Source organism: Peromyscus leucopus, chromosome 23 (assembly GCF_004664715.2).
Source record: "Peromyscus leucopus breed LL Stock chromosome 23, UCI_PerLeu_2.1, whole genome shotgun sequence".
Lineage (NCBI taxonomy): Eukaryota > Metazoa > Chordata > Mammalia > Rodentia > Cricetidae > Peromyscus > Peromyscus leucopus.
Genome location: NC_051082.1, coordinates 27,448,786 through 27,468,125, shown reverse-complemented (window position 1 = coordinate 27,468,125; position 19,340 = coordinate 27,448,786). Strand labels below are relative to the sequence as shown.

The 19,340-nt window shown below is 55.4% G+C and overlaps 1 protein-coding gene across 7 annotated transcripts in view; it reads right to left on the bottom strand.

The window, feature by feature from the left end:
• Window positions 1-3,707: 3,707 nt before the first annotated feature.
• Window positions 3,708-19,340, bottom strand: part of Dtx2 (deltex E3 ubiquitin ligase 2) — a 36,788-nt gene continuing 21,155 nt past the window's right edge. For 5 of the 7 annotated variants that reach the window (XM_028894414.2, XM_037198308.1, XM_028894413.2 and 2 more), the window contains 7 exons: window positions 14,155-14,258; window positions 10,191-10,328; window positions 8,145-8,218; window positions 7,469-7,627; window positions 5,931-6,092; window positions 5,252-5,341; window positions 3,708-4,307 (listed from right to left, as the gene is read on the bottom strand). In XM_028894414.2, coding sequence (XP_028750247.1) covers window positions 4,080-4,307; window positions 5,252-5,341; window positions 5,931-6,092; window positions 7,469-7,627; window positions 8,145-8,218; window positions 10,191-10,328; window positions 14,155-14,258 — 955 coding nt within the window. In that variant the 3' untranslated portion in view covers window positions 3,708-4,079. The remainder of the gene's footprint in view (window positions 4,308-5,251; window positions 5,342-5,930; window positions 6,093-7,468; window positions 7,628-8,144; window positions 8,219-10,190; window positions 10,329-14,154; window positions 14,259-19,340) is intronic. The other 2 variants (XM_028894419.2, XM_028894417.2) reach the window with 1 other exon arrangement.

Below are 19,340 nucleotides of genomic sequence, written 5' to 3'. Positions count from 1 at the left end.
CCACACCCTCAGCCCTCTTTTTTGTTATTATTTATTTTGTAGTGCTGGGGACCAAATCCAGGGCCTTGCATTTGCTAGGCAGGCACTCTACCACTGAGCTAAATCCTCAAGTTCAAGGAATTGCCGAATCAAACTTTAAAACAAAAGATTTCTCCTGGGAAATGGACTCAGGGACCTCCTGCACGCTAAGGGAGTGATAGCCCCAACCCTCTCTTTTCACTTTGAATTTTGAGACAGGGTTTCTTTATGCTGCCCAGGCTGGGTCTTAAACTCACCCAGTAACCAAAGCACAGCCTTGAACTTGCAGTCCTCCTGCCTCCGACTCATGATACAGAGAGCTGGTGGGCCTGCGCAACCAGGCCTGGCTTGTCTTTTTTTTTTTTTTTTGGTTTTTCGAGACAGGGTTTCTCTGTGTAGCTTTGCGCCTTTCCTGGAACTCACTTGTAGCCCAGGCTGACCTCGAACTCACAGAGATCCACCTGCCTCTGCCTCCCGAGTGCTGGGATTAAAGGCGTGCGCCACCACTGCCCGGCTTGGCTTGTCTGATTCTTATTTATTGTTCATTACGTTTACTCATGCGTGGGAGGAGGGGTTTATGCCATGGTGTGTGTGTGTGGAGGTCAGAGGTCAGCTTGCAGTAGTTCCTCTCTTTCCACAATGTGGGACCTAGAAATGGAACTAGGGTCATCAGGCTTCGTGGCAAGTGCACCTACCCAGAGTCATTTTGCAGACCCCTCAGCTTATTTTTCTGAGACAAGTCTATGCCACTCAGTATCTTTTTTTTTTTTTTTTTTTTTTTGCCCTGGTTGTCGTAGAACTGGCTTTGTGGAGAAGGCTGGCCTCGAACTCAGAGAGATGTGTCTGCCTCTGCCTCCCAAGTGTGGAATTAAAGGCGTGCGCCATCATACCTGGAGTTATTCCGTATCTTAATTAGGGTTTTCTATCACTGTGATTTCTAACACTATGACCACAAGCAGCTTGGGAGGAAAGGGTTCATTTCAGCTTACAGCTCTCAGGCTACATTCCACCACTGAGAGGTCAGGGTGGGAAATCAAGGCAGGAACTCTGAGGCCAGAACTGAAGCAGAAGCCACGGAGGAACGCTGCTTACTGGCCTGTCTGATGGCTCGCTCAGCTTGCTTTCTTTGAGTCCTGGACCACCTGCTCAGGATGGCATTGCCCACAATGGGCTAGGTCTTTTCACATCAATCATGAATCAAGAGAATGCCCCCCACGATTGCCCACATGTAGTCTGGTGGGAGTGTTTTTTTCCATTGAAGTTCCCTCTTCCAAAATGTATCTAGTTTTTTGTCAAGTTGACAAAACAAAAAACCACCACCACCACCACCAAAAGAAATCTAACCAGGACACCAAGGCTGGCCTGGGTCTGGGATTCAGGATCCTCCTATCGTAACCCCTGAATACAAGCCACGCCACATAGCCTGGGCTCTCTGTCCGGCATCTTGGCAGGACTCACACCCAAGTGCTTCACCCCTTTTTAGGATGAAGATCCTGTCACATGCAAATACCAGCCTTGTTTTTTATGGGCAGCTGGGGGTTGGGGTGTTTCTTTTTGCCTATTAGGAATGTTGCTACACATTATTTGCATACAACATTTTTGTGTGTGGGCATGTTCCTGTAAAATAACCCTCTGTGGATCCCTGGGAATGAAACTCACCAGTCATGTGGTAACCCTATTTTTGAGGAACTGTTGCCCAAAGTGGTAATATTTTACATACCCAGCAACAATGGGTAAGCGGCCAGTTTCCCTACCCAGTACTTTAGGAGTCACTTCTGATGTATTGGAGAATATATATATATATATATATAATTAACTTATTCTATATCCTTGCATTGGTGGAGACCTCTTCCCTGCTTTGTCCTCTGGAGGGCCGATGATAGCTGCTCCACTGCCTGGCATGTATCTCCTGGTTTTGAGTTGCAACTGCCAATCAATCAATCAATCACATAACACTGTTTCAGGTTCTGGACAGTCATTTGCCCCACTTTGGACATGGTATGTCCATTGCTTTGGGGATGGGGAGAAAAAGCCTCCTGCAAATTACCCGAATGTTTTACCACTGAGCCACGCCTCCAGTCCCTGTGGCTGTGTGGGTATGTGGGCATGCCACTGCCCTTGGATGCCCTGGAGCTGGAGTCATCAAATTCGAGTGCTGGGAACTGGACTCAGGCTTGTCTTCTGCAAGAACAGTATGGACACTTAACTGCTGAGCCACGTCTCTAGACCCTGTTGATTTTTTTAAATCCATGTGGGTGTTGTGTGTGCATAAGAGGGCCCTCCTGGGGTCGGAGGTGGTTGTGAGCTGCCCGACACAGGTACTGGAAATCAGCTGGGTCCTCTGGAGGCGCAGTGCATGCTCTGCTGAGCCTTCTCTCGAGGTGCCGTGCGCCTTGGTCCCTGCTCCGGATACACTCCCTCATCAGGTGTGTGATTGTGGCATCTTCCTCCGGAACCTTGCTGTCCTTCAATGGCAAAGCTCTAAGGCTCTAAGGGCCCAGAGGGTGACAACATTTGGGACGCATCCCAACTACTGTCCTGCGTAGGCAGCGTCAGGATTGGAGTGAGTCACAAATGTGGTCTGAGTACAGCCGAGTCAGGGCTCTGCCAAGGACACCAACGACCTTTTCCCCAGGGCTAACTTACACCGTCGGGCACACGGTGTTTTTAGAGCCACGTGAAAATGTTCTTTGAAAGTCAGAAGAGGAAGAGGGGGGAGGAAGTGTGTGGGAGGCAGAGGCTGTGGGGAGCACTATGACATGCTATCGTCTGCAGAGGACATGGCCACTCCACTCAGAGTCACAGCCGCTGTGGTCACCTGTACAGGATGAGGCCTACCCAGACTCCATCACAGACAGGGCAGGGTGCATGAGGCCCCGGCCCCACCTGCGGAGCTACAGGCAGCGGCTGCCAGGGGAGAGGGAGTCATCTGTCCCCCAGTGGTCCAGCCAGTGCTAAACTGCCCAAGTTCCTGTGAATAATCCTCTTCCATGTCGGGGCGAGCATCGCTGACGAAACCCGGTAGCCAAGAAAATACAACAGGGCAATGAGAGGGCAACAGGAAGTGAGAAGGACAACAATCAGGGAAGAGAACGAACCTGTCACCTGCAGTGAGTACACACCTGTAATCCCAGCACTAAGGAGGCTGAGGCAGGAGGATTATATGGTTTAAATAGTGAGACCCAGACTCAATAACCAGGGCCTTAGAGAATGGCCTCCGAAGGCCCCTGCCCAGTCACTCTACCTCTGAGCATCCTCATCACCGGGAAGCATGGAGACAGCACACTGTGAACAGCACTTTGTAAAGCAGGCTGTGGAATAAGGGGTGGCTGCTGCAGGACCACAGTGCTGAGACCACACAGCAAGGAGCATGTCTGTGTGTCACCGCTGAGCTCGGTCCTCGCTTCCTAGATGTGACTTGAATGAGCATCAAGGAAGATGGCTCCCTGCTCTACACAGCAAGTGTGCCATACAAAGGGTCATATCTCACATTCACTCACACACTCACACACACACACACACACACACACACACACACACACACACGGAAGATGGTTTCCTGCTCCACACAGCAAGTGTGCCATACAAAGGGTCATATCTCACATACACACACACACACACACACACACACACACACACACACACACACCACACTCACACTCTCACACACACTTTTCCACAGACACATGTTGGCTATAGGGTCTTTATTGCAAATAAAATCTGAGGTATGAGAAGCTGACCAGAAGCTGGGAGGGGTAGCCCCTGCTCACCCCTTGCGGGGTCGCCAGCCCACCAGAGGCTGGAAGGGCCCTTCCCACCTGTGACTGAGGTAGCTCCAGCGTAAGCCTCCACAAGTACAATACTGAGGGTGCCCACTTTCCAGGCAGACCCCAGCCCAGACAGGAGGGTGGCAGGAGAGGCAGGGAGAAGCCCTAGCTTCAGGAGGGGTACATCCTGCACCCCAACAGACATTCTTGCCTCTCAACAAAGGCACACCTTCCTGCCCAGCCGCCCGCCCGCCCAGGGGCCGCTGGGGCGGTCGACAGAGGCAGCCTGAAGACTCACTGCTGCTCCAGGCAGTCCTCGGTTACTCCCTGGGCAGCCAGCTCAGCCAGCACATTCTGCAGGTAGTTGGGGTCTGGATAGCCGTGGCCTGTCAAGTTCCGGTCCATCTCGGTCTTGTGGTGGATCTCATTCCACACGACCGTGTCTGTCTCGCCCGTGGTGTTAGACGTCCCCACGGTGAAGATGAGTCGTCTCTTCCAGGCCACCTTCAGGAGCTCCAGGACCTGCAGGGAGAGGGGAGGAGGGTCCTTTGACAGGCACTGGGGCTGTGCGCTGCCACACGGCCGTTGGCCCAGGCGACGGGCCCGTGCAGTCCCAGGCACGGGAGCACACGTGTGGGGACTCCTGGGGCACTTCACAGCAGCCTTGCCAGCCCAGCCCTCTCCATCTTGGCACTACCCTGGAGTTGGCCTTCCCTCCAGATGGGACTGGACCAGCTGCCCCTCACGGCTGCAGGCCTCCTGCCCTGGTCATGGCCTCCACACACAGCTCGGGGCGAGAGTAGAACTGGGCGGTGGAGGCTCCACAAGGCCGATGACCCGAGCTCCATGCTCAGACCCACGTAGTGGGGAGGACGGAACTGGCTCCGGGGCGGGCTTCTGATGCCGCAGGAAAGCCACACACGGCCCCTGCAGCCCCGCACCCCCAGCGGCCAGGTGAGTTTGGGAGTTCTATTTTTGGAGGAGGGATTGGGCCTCATCATGTAGCTGAGGATGGCTCTGAACTCCACATTTGTGCTGACACTGTGGAAATGTGCCACTGGGCTCCGTGTATGGGGAGCTGGGGACTGAAGCCAGGGCTCTGGGCACACCAGGCACGCCCCAGCAACCGGGAGCCCCCCACATGCTGCTGCTTCAGAGCGCCTGACCTGCGACAGCCTGGAGCTTCCTCACCCTGTGGTTTGGGCCCTGCGCTGCCCTTCCCCAGGGCCATCGCCAAGCCCCGAGAGCAGCTTTTCTGTGGACCTGGAAGCTTCTTCCTGGCCTGCAAGTCCTTGCTGAGGTCCCAGGCTGGCGGGTGTCCCTAGTCTCTCCTGCGGCAGCGGCGGCTCAGCATCCTGACCCAGCATGCAGCCCAGCTCTCCTCCAACTCTGGAGGGGCCCTAAGAGCCAGCCCACGGTGGATCCCAGGGGAGGGGGGGCAGACGGGGTGGGGACGGGGACTTTACCTTGCGGCCTTGAGGGTTATCTGGCAGGTAGCACTGTCGGGGAAAGCCTCGGGCTGTGAACGGCTTCCCAGGGCTGGGGTGCTCCGGCCCCTGGGAGAGGAAAGCAGACAGCTTGACGGCAGAACTGTGGCGGCTGCCGCTCACAGCCATGGACGCCTGTCTCATCCACAGCCTAGCCTTCCAAGCTGGGTCCACTCCTGGGCCAACACTCAGTCAGTGTGGTCTCCCAGCCGTAGTCACCTGTCCATAACCTGCACCCAATGGCCTGGAAACGTCCTCGTTCCTAAGGCCACTGTGAACTCTGCCAGGGGCAAGGACGGGCCCTGGAGTGGGATGCTGACGTGGAGCCTCAGTACCAGGACACTTGGCAATAAGGGTCCTGCCCCCCTTCAGCCTTCCTGCCCCACACCCTACCACCTGCACACGCAGGAGCCCCAACTGTTTCTCATGCTCTTCTGCCCAGACCACCTCAGCTCAGACGTCTCCTCCTGTGGAGAGCCTTCCTCACTCAGAAGGGCCCAGGGCCACCTTCTCTCTCTCCCGTCACCCAACCCCCAGCACCGCCCCAGGCGGGGCCATCCCGACCCCATACTGGATGGAGATACTGAGGACACAGTGAGCAGGAAGGGGGTGCTCAGGAACGGTGACCCGGCCAGGTCCCGGGGGAGCCGGCCCTCACCTGGATGCCGTGAGGGATGTTGTAAACAATGAGTATAGTCCCGCAGTCCTCGTGGCCTGGGAGAGACGCCTGGAACCTGAACACCTCCATCTTCCCCCACGGCTGGGTCCCGGTCTTCTCCCCATAGATGGTTTTGCAAGAAGGACACTGCAGACTGCCGTCCTGGAGGGCAGATGGACGGGCTGAGCTGGCGGCCCAGCTCACCTCAACAGCCGGCCGGGGCCAGAGGGCACAGGGGTCAGCGTGTTCCCCCCCCAACCTCTCCTCACAGAAACTGACCTCAATGGCGCACAGAAGAGGCTAAACTGTGCACCACAAACCCGATTCCCACTCAGCAAGGTACCGGGAGACGGGCACACGGCAGGAAACTGAGGGTCACGGACCTCGTGCACAGGGCTGTCACGGCGTGTGCAGGAACGCGGGCCTCAGCCACCACAGTGTGACCCCTCCCACCTCTTCCACCCCTGACTAAACTCCTCACAGGGCAGCACTCAGTCAGGACTCCACCTGAGAGACGTGGTCAGGACGCTGCCGTCGGTCAGGAGTGCGTCAGGACCCGGACAGACGCACTTGTCTTTATTTAGCTAACTGTTGGTTAACGCGTGTTTCCGCGTTCGCACGTGCACCTGAAGGTCAGGGGACAACTTGGCGGAGTTGGTTTTCTCCTTCCACCTTACATGGAGCAGGGCTGCACTTGTACAGAAAGCTCCTCTAAGCTCCTGCTGGGCTATTTCACCTGCTCTGTCTGTGAGGAAGGATCTCAGGCAGCACAGGCTGGCCGTGTACTCCTGAGCCGTGGGCATCACCCTCCTAAGTGCTGGGAAAGCAGGTGTCCATGCTCGGTGCCCTGAGTTTTTCCATCTGCACATGGCTGTCCACTCAGGACTGTCATAGGAGGGATGAAATGTGTGCAAGTGGGAGTGTAAGGGAGACACAGGCCTAATGCTCAGAGGAGCCTAGGATTCCTCCCTGAGGAGTCATGTTGGCCATACTCCAACAGCTTGGGGTGGGCCTCAGGGACCCGATGTACATTCAGAAACATCTCTAAGCCTTTGGCTCTTTTTCTGCTGCTGGGGGTGGAACCCAGGGCAAGTGCTCTACCACTGAGTCACACCCCAGCCCCTCACTGGGGGATTTACATTCTACTGGCAGCAGGGGCTCTACCACTGAGCCACACCCCACCCCCCTCACCTCTACCACTGAGCCACACCCCAGCCCCTCACTGGGGGATTCTAGGCAGGGGCTCTCCCACCATGCTAGACCCCTGGCCCAGGCCCTTATTGGTCTAGGCGGGAGTGAGCCCATGCCTTCCGACAGCCTGCTGTTGTCCGAGCACAGAGGTCTCCTGGGCTACTTCTCTGTTGTTGTCTTGAGACAGGGTCTCTCTACAGAGCTCAGGCTGGGCTAGAACTTTCGCTCTTACTGCCTCAGCTTCTGGAGTCCTGAGGTGACAGGTATGTGACACTACACCCCGAGGCCGCAGGCCAACCTGGGCTGTGAGGACAGGTCCCCGCAGCCCACCCAGCCCTCTGTGGTACCTTGTTCCCGTTGCAGTACATGGCCAGCAGGCAGAGCAGGTGGAAGGTATGGCCGCACTTGGTGAGGCGGCCCACAGCCATGGGCCCCAGAGTCCTGCCGTCAGCGACGTCACTGTACCCAGAGGCCACAGACAGCTTCTCCATACAGATGATGCAGTCCTGCAGGGAGGCACACAGCCATGCTTGCCACTGTGCAGCCACCCCGGCACTGCCACGCCAATGCTGGGCCACAGCGAGCCAGCAGGGGTGGGGGCAGGCCTGGCTCGGTCAGAAGAAGGGGTGCTAGGCCTTCAGAGTCAGTCCAGCGGCTGTTCCAGAACAGGGGACCACAGAGCCATCTCTCCCCTACCTTCTTCAAGGGCTGACCAAAAAACACAGGCCACAAAGCGAAAAGAACTTAACTCACCAACCCAATGGTTCTCACTAGAGACAAGAGCCAGAGAGGAAAGGGTGTCCCTTGGAAAAGGTCACCTGTTCCTTCACAAAGCTGGCCTAAGCGGAGCCAGACAGTCATGTCTACCCCACAGGCCTGAGGAGAAAGCACACTGCTCAGGGCTTCAGCCTGGCCGTGAGGTGAGACTGAGCCCTGGCCACCTCATCTTGGTCATGTCTACCCAACCCTAAAGTCAACACCAGGTCCCGGAGCACACCGTCGGCCTCCTCCCAGGCCACATACCTCATCGGGGGGCAATCTCAGCTCCTCGGTGTACTTTCTGATCACCTGCTCCGGCTCTGGCTTAGGCGCCCCTTCTGGAAGAGAGCAAGATGTGAGTGCTGTCCCAGGCCTGCGGGGCGGGGAAGGCTGAGTTAGGAAGCAGGCAGGCAGGAGTCCCAGCTGCGAGGAGAGGAACCGTTAGCAGGGCCGAGACAGGAAAAGTTAGCTCGAAAGACAGGGCAGCCTCCAGTGCCGACACCCAACCCAGGCCACCTGCTTGGGGGCAGGACTGGTCCACAGGAGGCAGAGGATCGGCAACAGAGCAGCAAGTCCCCCGGAGCCATGCCCCCGGAAACTACCCCAGAAGTGTCGAAGGGCAGCTTTGAGAACAGAGTACCCCAGCAGACCCTGGTGTGCCGCCGCCTGCCCGACTGTCAGCACGCACACGGACACTCAGGGACAGAGGTAGTCTGAGTCTGGTGGGTATGGAGCGGGGCAATGTGAGCATCTGCGGGCACTGAAAACGCCGCCGTCGTCACAACACATTACCCCCCCCACATCTTGGGACTGGAGGATCTTGGTCACAAGCCCACTGGACTCTGAACCGAATGATCCCGGAAGTGGCTGGCTGTGCATGAGTGCGTGAAGCTGAGGGGAGCCCTGAACCAGGGACCAGACATCTCCAAGTACAGAAGAGTTGGGACAGAAAGGGGGCCAGGGAGAACAATGCAGCCCTGAACCCCAGTGTCTACGCTGAGGTCACAGTGAGGTTCCTGTCTGAGGCCATCTTCCAGCCTCCCACCCATGGCTGAGAAGATGGTATGAGCGAGCCGGACTGCAGGGCCCTTCCAGACCAGAGAAGCAGGCGACAGCCACAGAGAGGCGGCTTAGTGCAGAAGCTGGAGTCAGGAAAGTGAGGTTTGGTTCTGGTTCATGTGCTATGACCAAATCCTACCACCTCAGACACCCAAGAAGTTGTCACTGCTAGAAGTGTGAGTTGTTGGCTCCTGGACAATAGAGAAACCAGCAGAGGGTACCACATACACCCCATATATGCCCTGTAACTCACCAAACACACACATACAAGAGACACTAGACACACACACACACACACACACACACACACACACACACGCCCCTCACAATCCCTGCAAAGCACTCACACTCTGGCCACTGGCAAGAAAAGCAGACAAAAAGATCAACAGTACAGTGGCTGCCACACAGGAAGGACTTCCCCTAGGCCGGGGCCCTTTAGAAAGGCCCACGTCGTGGTCCATGCCTCGAGAGGCAGGACTGAAATGCCAGGCTAGCCTTGGGTCTACAGCAATACTTATCTCAAAATCTCAAAACAGAGGACAGGAAGGCCCCGTGGCCACACAGAGCAGTCTCTGGGTAACCTGACCTCCCTCTGCTCAGAATCAGCTGAGCATCTTGCTGTCTGCCCACACAGCCTTCTAGAGCCGAAAGGAGCCTCAGTTACTGGCATTTCTCAAAGCAGGCTGGCCGGCCACGCCAATCCCATGAGAGTCACCGACACCAAGCTGGCCAGAGGGACTACCAAGGTCTGTGTTCTTCACAAACAAACTGAGTGTATGTGCTGAGAAGGCGCCGGCCTGCCCTGTCCACAAACGTGTCTCTACAGAAGCAGGAGGCAAGCGTGTGCAGAGGGCTGGGACTTTAGCTTAGCTGGCGGACTGCTTGCCTAGCATGCGAGCAGCCCTCCCAGGGTTCCTAACCCATGCACTGGGTGTGGCGGTGCGCGCCTGTAACACCAGTGCGTAGGAGGCGGCAGCAACAAGATCAAGGGTCAAGGTCAGTGACGCTCCCTGAAGAGACAGCAGCATCATGATGGGCAGCCAGATGGGCACTGCAGTTCCAGGGCCTCGGTAACAAGGCTGTCACCCACCATCCCTGAGCCGGTAAAGGCCAGAGCCACTTCTGCTGGCAGACAGGCGGGGAGAGGAGGTGCAGGAGTAGAGAAGGGCCATGGAGGGCAGAGAAGAGAGTCCAGGCAGCAAGACGTGGAGGAAGCTGAGCAGGGCTAGAGTGTGTGTGAATCAGAACTACCTTTCACGGACATTTTCCTCAGCCTCTTAACTGAGCTGTGCCCTTTAGAGGCCGGACGGGAGGCAGGAGGGCCGGTGGGCCGGGGTGCGCGGCTAAGACACACAGGGAGTCCGATGGCTGACAGGACACTCGTCATGCCTGCACGGTGCGAGATCAGACATGCGGGGGGCACACGTTAGGGGGAGGCATTCCGACTCGGCGTCCACGGCCCTGCTGGGAGTGAGGTGGTGACATGGTGACCGGCCACCAAGACCGGGCATCGCCCCAGGAGGGGAGTCTGGTCACTGGAAAGGTGCAGTGCCTCCCCAGGCCAGACACCAGAGAACCTGGGCCCCAAGTTCTCCAGAAGTCTACACGAGCCTGTGCCCACAGCATGCGGGAAGGGGGGTGAGGACAAGGTGGCTTTGGGGAGCAGGCGCAGAACAGCCCAGGGGCCTCCTGCATGGCACTGCCCCATGACAGGAGCAGGGAAGGAAGAGGCCGGCAGGGTGCAGCCAAGCCGTGGCAACAGGGGCAGTCCCAGCAGGGCAGGCGTCCAGGGCCTGAAGTCTTCCCTGGAGTCCCTTGGCCTGGCTGTGCCTTCCTGGCTTGTCCAGCAGCTGTCCACAGCCTGTCTGGACTGAGTAACCATGGGGATGGCTGACACTAAGCGTCAACCTGACAGGCTCTGGAACTGCTAGGAGACAGCGCTGAGCACCTGGGCTAACTGAGGCGAAGACCACTGGGGGGGGGGGGGCAACACTGTCCCCTGCGCCACGGTCTGGACCGAGGGATGAGGAAGAGGAGGAAGCCACACTGCCTGCAGTTTTCCCTCTGGCTTCCCGACAGGGATGCTTTCTCAGCACGCCCTCAGGCTGTGAGACCAAAGAACCTAACTCCCCTCCCTCCCCACTGGCTCCCTGGCTCCCCGTCTGGTGTGCTGGGACACAGGGGTGAAGTAGCTGACACACAGCTGACCTGCTGGAGCAGTGGTCCAGGGGCTGCTCCCCACTGAGCCACCCCAGGCCCCCAGTCGGGGCCTCCTTCACCACTAGGAAGGAGTCGCACTGGGCTGGGTCGACACTGGACAGGCTACTGTCTCCAATCCACGGGCCTGGGGCCCCATCCTTGGGCCCACCCTTCCTGGAGGGACACTTGACGCTGCCCTCCTCCACACCCCCTGCTAACCTGACACGTCCTGGGATACAATGCTCTCTTGCTGGAGGTCCTGTCCTGTCCCTGTCACACTGAAACCCACACAGAAACACGGGTCCTCCGGGGTCTGAGTCTGGGTCCAAAGCACCTCCTTCCAGGAACGGAGGCCCCGGCTTCTTAGCCACCGTGACAGCGCTCTCCTGGTCCTGGCACAGGCCTGCAGGGCTGGCCCAGCCCTCCCACGAGCCTTTCCTTCCCAGGACAGGCTCCCGGAGGGTGGCCCCTGCAGCAGCGGGGCTGCACAAGGGCTGGGGGCAGCCAGGGCCACAGCTCTCAGCGAGGCAGAGAGCCACACTGCGGGCAGGAGCAGAGGCCAGCGGTGGCCGGCAGCGGGGCTGCGGTAGGCTGGGGACCATGTGGCGGCCTCTCGCTGGGAGGCACCAGAGCACACAGGACAGGCTTACTGGGTGGAGCCACCCAGTTACCAAGGGTCACCTGTTCCAAGGATGTTCCCGGGCTCAAATGCAATGGGGGTGCAAGCGGCAGGAGGAGGAAGGAGTAGGGATGGACCAGCTTTCCTTCAGAGCACCCCGACTCTGCAATGGCCCACGGACCAGCATCCTGCTCGGGTGTCACGGTGACAGATGGGCTTGTGAGGGTTAACACTGTCAACCCGACGGGATCTAAAATCACCCGAGAGACAGAGCACGGGCATGTCTGAGGGGGAGATTTTTAGATCACGACAGCTAAGGTGGGAAGGCCTACTCTAACCACGGGCAGCAGCATTTCATGTGGTCTCGGACTGAACAAAAGGGAGCGAGCAGCTGAGCCCCAGCAATCAGCTCTCTACCCCTTGACGGTAGGTCATGTGACCAGCTGCCTCACCCTTGCTGCCACAAACCAAGACAAACGGCCTCCATCCTTAGGTCGCCCACCAGGTATTCATTTAGCCACAGTGACAAGGAGAGCAACTAACACCGCGATGGGCAGGTGTCCCCCAGCAGGCAGGCGTCATGGTAGACACTGAGGGTGACAGCCATGTCTGCCATCGCCACCTCAGCTTCTGCACCGCGCTCCGGTTTCCTCTTTGCACCAGCCATCTGAAAGGCCCTGAGCTTGTTTTCGCTGGTACCACTCCCTCAGCATGAGCCTACAGGGTAAGGATGCCACCGACCCAGCGGTCTGCCTCGCATCCCGGCAATACCCTTACGTTGGAGGTGCGGAGTGTGTCTGCAGAGGCGCAGAGACATCGCCTGGAACACCACTACCAGCCCCAGGAACCAAGTCTCAGTAGTCCTTTCCCATCCAACTCAGTGCTCAGTCCTACAACCCCAGTCACAAAACACCCTACATCAGAATGAAGACGCCCGGGAAGGAAGGGACCTCTGGGCTGGGGATGTGCTCGCCTAGCATGCACGACATCCTGAGTTCCATCCTCAATGCTCCGTACGGTGGGCATGGAGGTGCGGCCCTCTAATTCCAGGATATTGGGTCCCCGGTGCGTGGGAACCATGCCCAGATCCCCTACAAGAGCATCCAGTGCTCCTAACTGCCGAGTCACCTCTCCAGCCTCCCTCTTCATACACCACACGACTGGCAAGTGACCTCAGAGGTTCCCCAACAACAAGGTGTTATAAAGCACCAGCATGCATGGTCCCGGTGACCTTCCTGGACTCCAAAGGACCTTTTCATGTCCTATTCAGTCTCTCCCACAAAAGCCAAGCCCACGCACCCTTCCTGAGCACAGCTCTCTGAAATGGACAGCCACAGGCCCAGTACCTTTGGACTGTCCCACCTGTCTGTGCCACAGCCACCAGCCCTGTCCAATGCTCTTGCCATATTCAGGACACCAATATAATACAAAGGAGCTAAGGGTGCACTGTGTTCTACAAGGTGGCTATAGAAAGACTTCAAACCAGACAGGATTCAGGAGGCTGCGGCAAGAAGATCAATATTGAGATTCTATCTCAAAACAAAAACTGTAATCCCAACTGTCAGGGCGCTGAGGCATCCGGCTCGAGAGTTTAAGGCCTACATGGAATCCCTCTCTCAAACAAAACAAGACCAAATTAGGGGTAGGGATGTAGTTGGCAGAGTGTAGCCTAACATGCCCAAAGCTCGGAGCTCCACCCCCAGCACCTCATAAAGCAGGCCAGTGGTGTGCCTAGCTTTGCAACCCCGGGGCAGGAGAGCCAGACAGTCAGATGCCAGAAGCTGGCTAGCTAAGGAGTCAGCCAGTCTAGCACAGCCCGCGAGGCCCAGGCCAACAAGAGACTGACTTGATCTTACAAACCAAGGGGAACAGCTCCTGAAGAACAGCACCTGAGGAAGTCCTCTGGATCCCCTCACATGCACACTCACAAAACAAATCAAAAGACAAAATGCCAAGACCTAGGAGCTGGAGAGATAGCTCAGCTGTTAAAAACACTTGAAGAGGATTCCGGTTTGGTTCCCAGCACACACATGGCAGCTTATAACTGCCTCTGGTTCTAGTTCCAGGGCATCCGATGCCCTCTTCTGTCCTTTTCAAGAACCTGCACCCATGTGGTAAACATACACACATTCAGGCTCATACATATACGTAATAAATCATGAGACATACATACACGCAAGATCCTAACTAAGGCCAAAAGAAATGAACTATAGTTCAAGCGGATGCAAATACTAGGACAGTATCCACCAGGCCTGACATTCCCCCAGGGCTGGAGAGGCTCCTAGACTTGCTCCCTGGGAGTCCCTTAGGATTTCCCTGAGGACCCAAGGGTGCCAGGCCCCGTCTCCACCATTCCCTCCCCACTAACCCCATGGGACAGTCTGTCAGGACACTTACCTGCAAGCGCCTGCTGGACCCTGCTGGCCTTGGGCATCTGCATGGGCACAGAGGTGGGGGCGCTCCCTGGGCTGCTGGAGGAGGGACCGCTGGGGAAGGAGGCACTTGGGGAGAAAAGAGAGCAGACTCAGTGGATGGCAGCAGGCTGAGCAGCAGCGAATCTACAAGCTGGGGGGTTCTCTGGCTGCACTTTCTCAGCAGCCTGTGGGTGGAGGCCTGTGTGCCGTTTCCTCGGGCACTTCAGAAACTCTGAAGACAGGGTGTGTTCAACCAGGTTTCAAGTGACTTTTAAAAGGCATTCTGTCACTTACATACAGCGTTCCAATTAAAAACAGAATCATTCATTCATACACATGCATCCACACATACATAGAGAGCATCGAGGCCAATGAGATGGCTCATCACTGTATTTGTGAGCTTCCTACCACCGAGCCGGCGGCTCTGAGTTCAACAGCCAGAACCCACAGGGTGGGAACAGAGACCCAATTCCTGCAAACTGTCCTCTGACCTGCATGTGGGTATGGCATGTGGGCATCCACACACACTACGTAAATGTAACTACGGAAGGCTCTCGGCTGGGCATTGTGACACACACTTGTATTCCTAGCACTCAAGAGGCAGAGGAGGAAGCTGACAGGACTTTAAGGCCAGCCTGGTCTGCGTTCAGAGTCAGCCAGTGGCCAGCCGGGGCTACGTGGGGAGACTGTCTCAGCGGAGTAACCCAGGAACGAAAACAAAACAGGAAAGCTCCGGGTACTGGAAGAGGCGGGCCACTCTAACAAGCAACAGAGCCCCACACTGACAGAACAGGACGATCGATCAGTGTCACACACCACGCAACCAGTTAGATCCACGCTATTTCTGCGAAATTCCTAGCAAAATAAATCCTCAAAATAAAGCTTAGGGATTTGATATTTTAGTGAAGTGAGGGTCCTGGGGATGGAGCGTTGTCTTGTGTGAAAGGCCCTGGGTTCCATCCTTAGCACTGCAACAAACATTAAAATTTAAAGTTTTTTTAAAGATAATTGTGTGTGTGTGTGTGTGTGTGTGTGTGTGTGTGTGTGTGTGTGTGTGCAAGAGCCTGAGGAGGCCAGAAGAGGAAGCTGGAGTCACAGGCAGTTGAGAGCTGACCAACACGGGATGCTTGGGAAGCAAACTTGCTGTCCTTTTTTTAAATGGTTGCTGTCCTTTTAAGCCACAGCTGTCTAAATCAGCAGCTGCAATTCCGCAGCTACCAGCAGCAGGGAGCCGCAAAGGCCGGAGCCTGAGGGAAACCTGCTTCCTCCGGCTCCAACTCTTCCAAAGCTACGAAGGGAACTTAACTAAACCTCTCCTTCTAAAGAGCTCAAGATTCAAAGGTTAAGGTGGAATTAATTCTGCTCTTCAGGGGCTGAATAGCAAGTAGTTCACCTCCTCTCCTTGCTTGAGTCCTCCAAAAAGCCATGCTTCTCCTCGCCCCTCTTTACAAACCCTTTCTCATCTGCTCCTACCACTTCCTGTCAGCTAGTCGCTGACGCAGCCTCCTGACCACAGGTGAACATTATTTAATCAAACACGTCTTTGCATTATTAAGCAAACGTTCCAGAGCATAAATAAAAGTAACACATCTTGAAATAATATTCTACAGCACAAACTCAGAGACTGTTATCCACTGAGGTGCTCCGGCGCTCATAAAATAAAATGTTAATTGAGAGGTTCAGAACCTGGGGGGATGGCTCAGTGGGTAAATTCTTGCCAGCATGAGGACCAGAATTTGTATCCTCAGGGCTTGCAGGCCAGCCAGTCTAGCCAATCAGTAAGCTCCAAGTTCCGGGAGAGACTCTGTCTCAAAAAAAAAAACAAAAAAAAAAAACAAGGAAGACAGAGGCAGGTGGATCTCTGTGAGTCAGCCTGGTCTACAGAGCGAGATCCAGGGCAGCCAAAATAAAAATAAGTAAATGTCAGGCGCACACCTTTTTAATCCCAGCACTTGGGAGGCAGAGGCAGGTGAATCTCTGTGAGTTCGAGGCCAGCCTGGTCTATAGAGTGAGTTCAAAGACAACCAGGGTTGTTACACAGAGAAACCCTATCTCAAAAAACCAAACAAAATAATAAATATATTCAAAAAGGTAGCATGAGAAGACACCCAGTGTTGACCTTTGGCTTCAACATGCATGCACACATACACAAGCACACACATGTACCACAGATGCGGGCTGAGGTTACCACAGCGAATATGATCCAAGTTATTTATTTGGTTCTCATTCCTCACATTCAAACGGTAACAACAGGCGAACGTGGGATACAGGCCTGTCAACCCAGTCATTCTGGAGCCTGGGGCAGGGGGTCACCGAGTTCAGGACCAGCCTGGGCAACAACTGAGCGCTTGTTTCAAGGGAAAAGAGGTGGGGGGGGGGGTGAGATGCTCAGTGAGCAAAGGCGTTTGTTGACAGGTCTGATGATGACCTGAGTTCGAGCCCCTGGAACTGACATGGTGCAAAGAGAGAACTCACTCCTGAAAGCTATCCTGCCCTCCGGGTGTGCGTGAATACGCAGACACAAGTGCATGCGTGCTATGGATGCACACGAACACGCGCACACACACACACAATACACACGTGAATGTCAAAGGAGACCTGTGGACGAGATCAGTGGTAGAGCCCCGCCTACTGTAAGTGAGGCCCTGAGTTCAGTCCCTCAGACAGAATAACTGGAGCTGGACTGAGGGAAGGCCTCCTACAGGGCCTGCAACACAGCAGTGCTCCACGGCTGGCCTGAGTGGTCAGAGAGGTTTCATTTCCAGGTGGTGGTGGCAGCGCACACCTTTAATCTCAGCACTCGGGAGCAGAGGCAGGTGGACCTCTGAGTTCGAGATCAGCCTGGGCTACAGAGTGAGATCCAGGACAGCCAGGACTACATAGAGAAACCCTGTCTCAAAAGAAAAAAAAAAGTTTTATTTGAATTTCTTGAATGTTCTCTACAAATAAGATAGCCTGGTGTGGTGGGCTTCAAAAAGAAGGCAGGCTGGGGGCTAGAGAGATGGCTCCATAGATCACATGGTAACACCACATGCAAGCCATTCTGGTTTGGGGCAGAGCTCTTCAAGAACAGCTGGCCTGAGTTCCTGCCAGCTCTTCCTCCTCCCCACTCCTGGGGCCCTCCTGGGCCCTTCCAAGCATCCCTGCCCATGCTGATGATGAAATGTCACGATTACAAAACCTCCCATGTGCTCTCAACACTCGAGCTCCTCAGGGCCCAGCCCAGAACTTGGAAGGCACTCAGGCACAGAGGACAGGCACTCTCTGGTTCCTGTACAGCCATGGGCATACCAGCCACTGCCTCCACGGTCTGCCCCAGACCTGCCCCAGAGACAGCCACAGATCACAGAAGCTGGAGGGTGGAAGCTACAGGCAGCCGTGACCTCATCCAGCTGGGAAGTCACACACCCAACTGGAGCTGGACTGAGGGAAGGCCTCCTACAGGGTCTAGAACACAGCAGTGCTCCACGGCTGGTCTGAGTGATCAGAGGTTTCATTTGCCAGGCAGTAATGGTGCACCCCTTTAATTCTAGCACTTAGCAGGTAGAGGCAGGTGGATCTCTGAGTTCAAGGCCAGCCTGGTCTACAGAGTGAGTTCCAGGACAGCCAGAACTGTTACCTAGAGAAACCCTGTCTCAGAAAACCAAAAGAAAAAAAAAAAAAAAGGTAGCCTGGTGTTAGGGGCTTCCTGTCTCCTCTACTCTCAGCCCAAAAAGAAGACTAGTTTGGGGGCTGGAGAGATAGCTCACTAGTTAAGAGCACTGGCTGCTCTTCTAGAGGACCCACGTTCAATTCCCAGTACCCACATGGCAGCTCACATCTATCTGTAACTCCAGGATCCAACACCCTCATACAGACATACAGGCACACACCTTTAATCCCAGCACTGGAGAGGCAAAGGCAAGTGGATCTCTGCAGGTTCGAGGCCAGCCTGGTCTACAGATCAAGTTCCACAATAGCCAGGACTGTTACACAGAGAAACCCTGTCTCACAAAAAAAAAAAAAAAAAAAAAAAAAAAAAAAAAGGAAAATAAAATTTAATAAAGGAAAATTCTGGACCTGCAACATACAATGCTCTAATCTCAAAGAGGACAAGAGAACCAGGGACACAAACCAATAGTGGCTGAGCCAAAGACCCACAGCAAGAACAGGGATGAGGCAGAGCCTGTACCCAAAGTTCCAATCACACACAGGCGGCGGTGGTGGCGGCGGTGGTGGCAGCCAGACTCCCAGGGCAGCAGTGGTGGGGGAAAGGCCCTCAGAGGAGCAGCAAGAACAGGGCACATGCTGCTGGGTGTGGCGGCTCAGGCCTGTAAACCCTCAAGTCGGGAGACTGAAGAGGATCATGAGTCCAAGGCAATTTGAGCTACACAGAGTCCAAGGCATGGGACTACACAGCAAAATCCTGGATCAAAAAAAAAAAAGAGGGGGGAGGGGCGAGGGTGGTGGTGACAGGCAGGGTGAGATGGCTAGGTGGGTCAAGGCACATGCTGCAAGCCTGAGGGAGGACCTGAACTCATCCTTAGCACCCACATGATGGAAGGAGGGACTTCCATGAACCGTCCGTCCTCTTAGCTCTACACCCAGTGTGGTAAGCAAATACACGCTTGTGCACACACACAAAATACAGGAACAAAATTAATGTAAAAACTGTATCAAGGGCTGGAAAGATGGCTAAGAGCACTGGCTTCCAGAGGACCCAGATTTGATCCCCAGTACCCATGTGATGGCTCCCAACCATCTGTAACTCCATTCCCAGGTAATCCAACACCCTCTTCTGACCTCCTCAGACATGCACACACACCTCATGTCAAATACACATATTTTCAAAACCCTTTTTAAAAACAAGGTGGGCAGGTCCTGAGGTAGGACACCCCAGGTTAACCTCTGGCTTTTATGTGCATGTACATTATGTCCACAGCACACACACGTGTGCACCCCCACACACCCATTCTTGTCTTATCTAAGTTTACAATCATGTGTGAGGCCACAGCCATGGCTGTCCTCAGCGAGACAAAGCCTGTAGGGCACAGGCTGGGTACACCCGGCTAACGTTTCTAAGCTGCCAGCCCTTGTCACCACCCTCCATCAAAAAACCTAAGCAAGTTGTCCCGCCCTGCGTTACAGAGATGGGCGTGAGCACGATACATTCTGGAAAGTTTTCCAGCA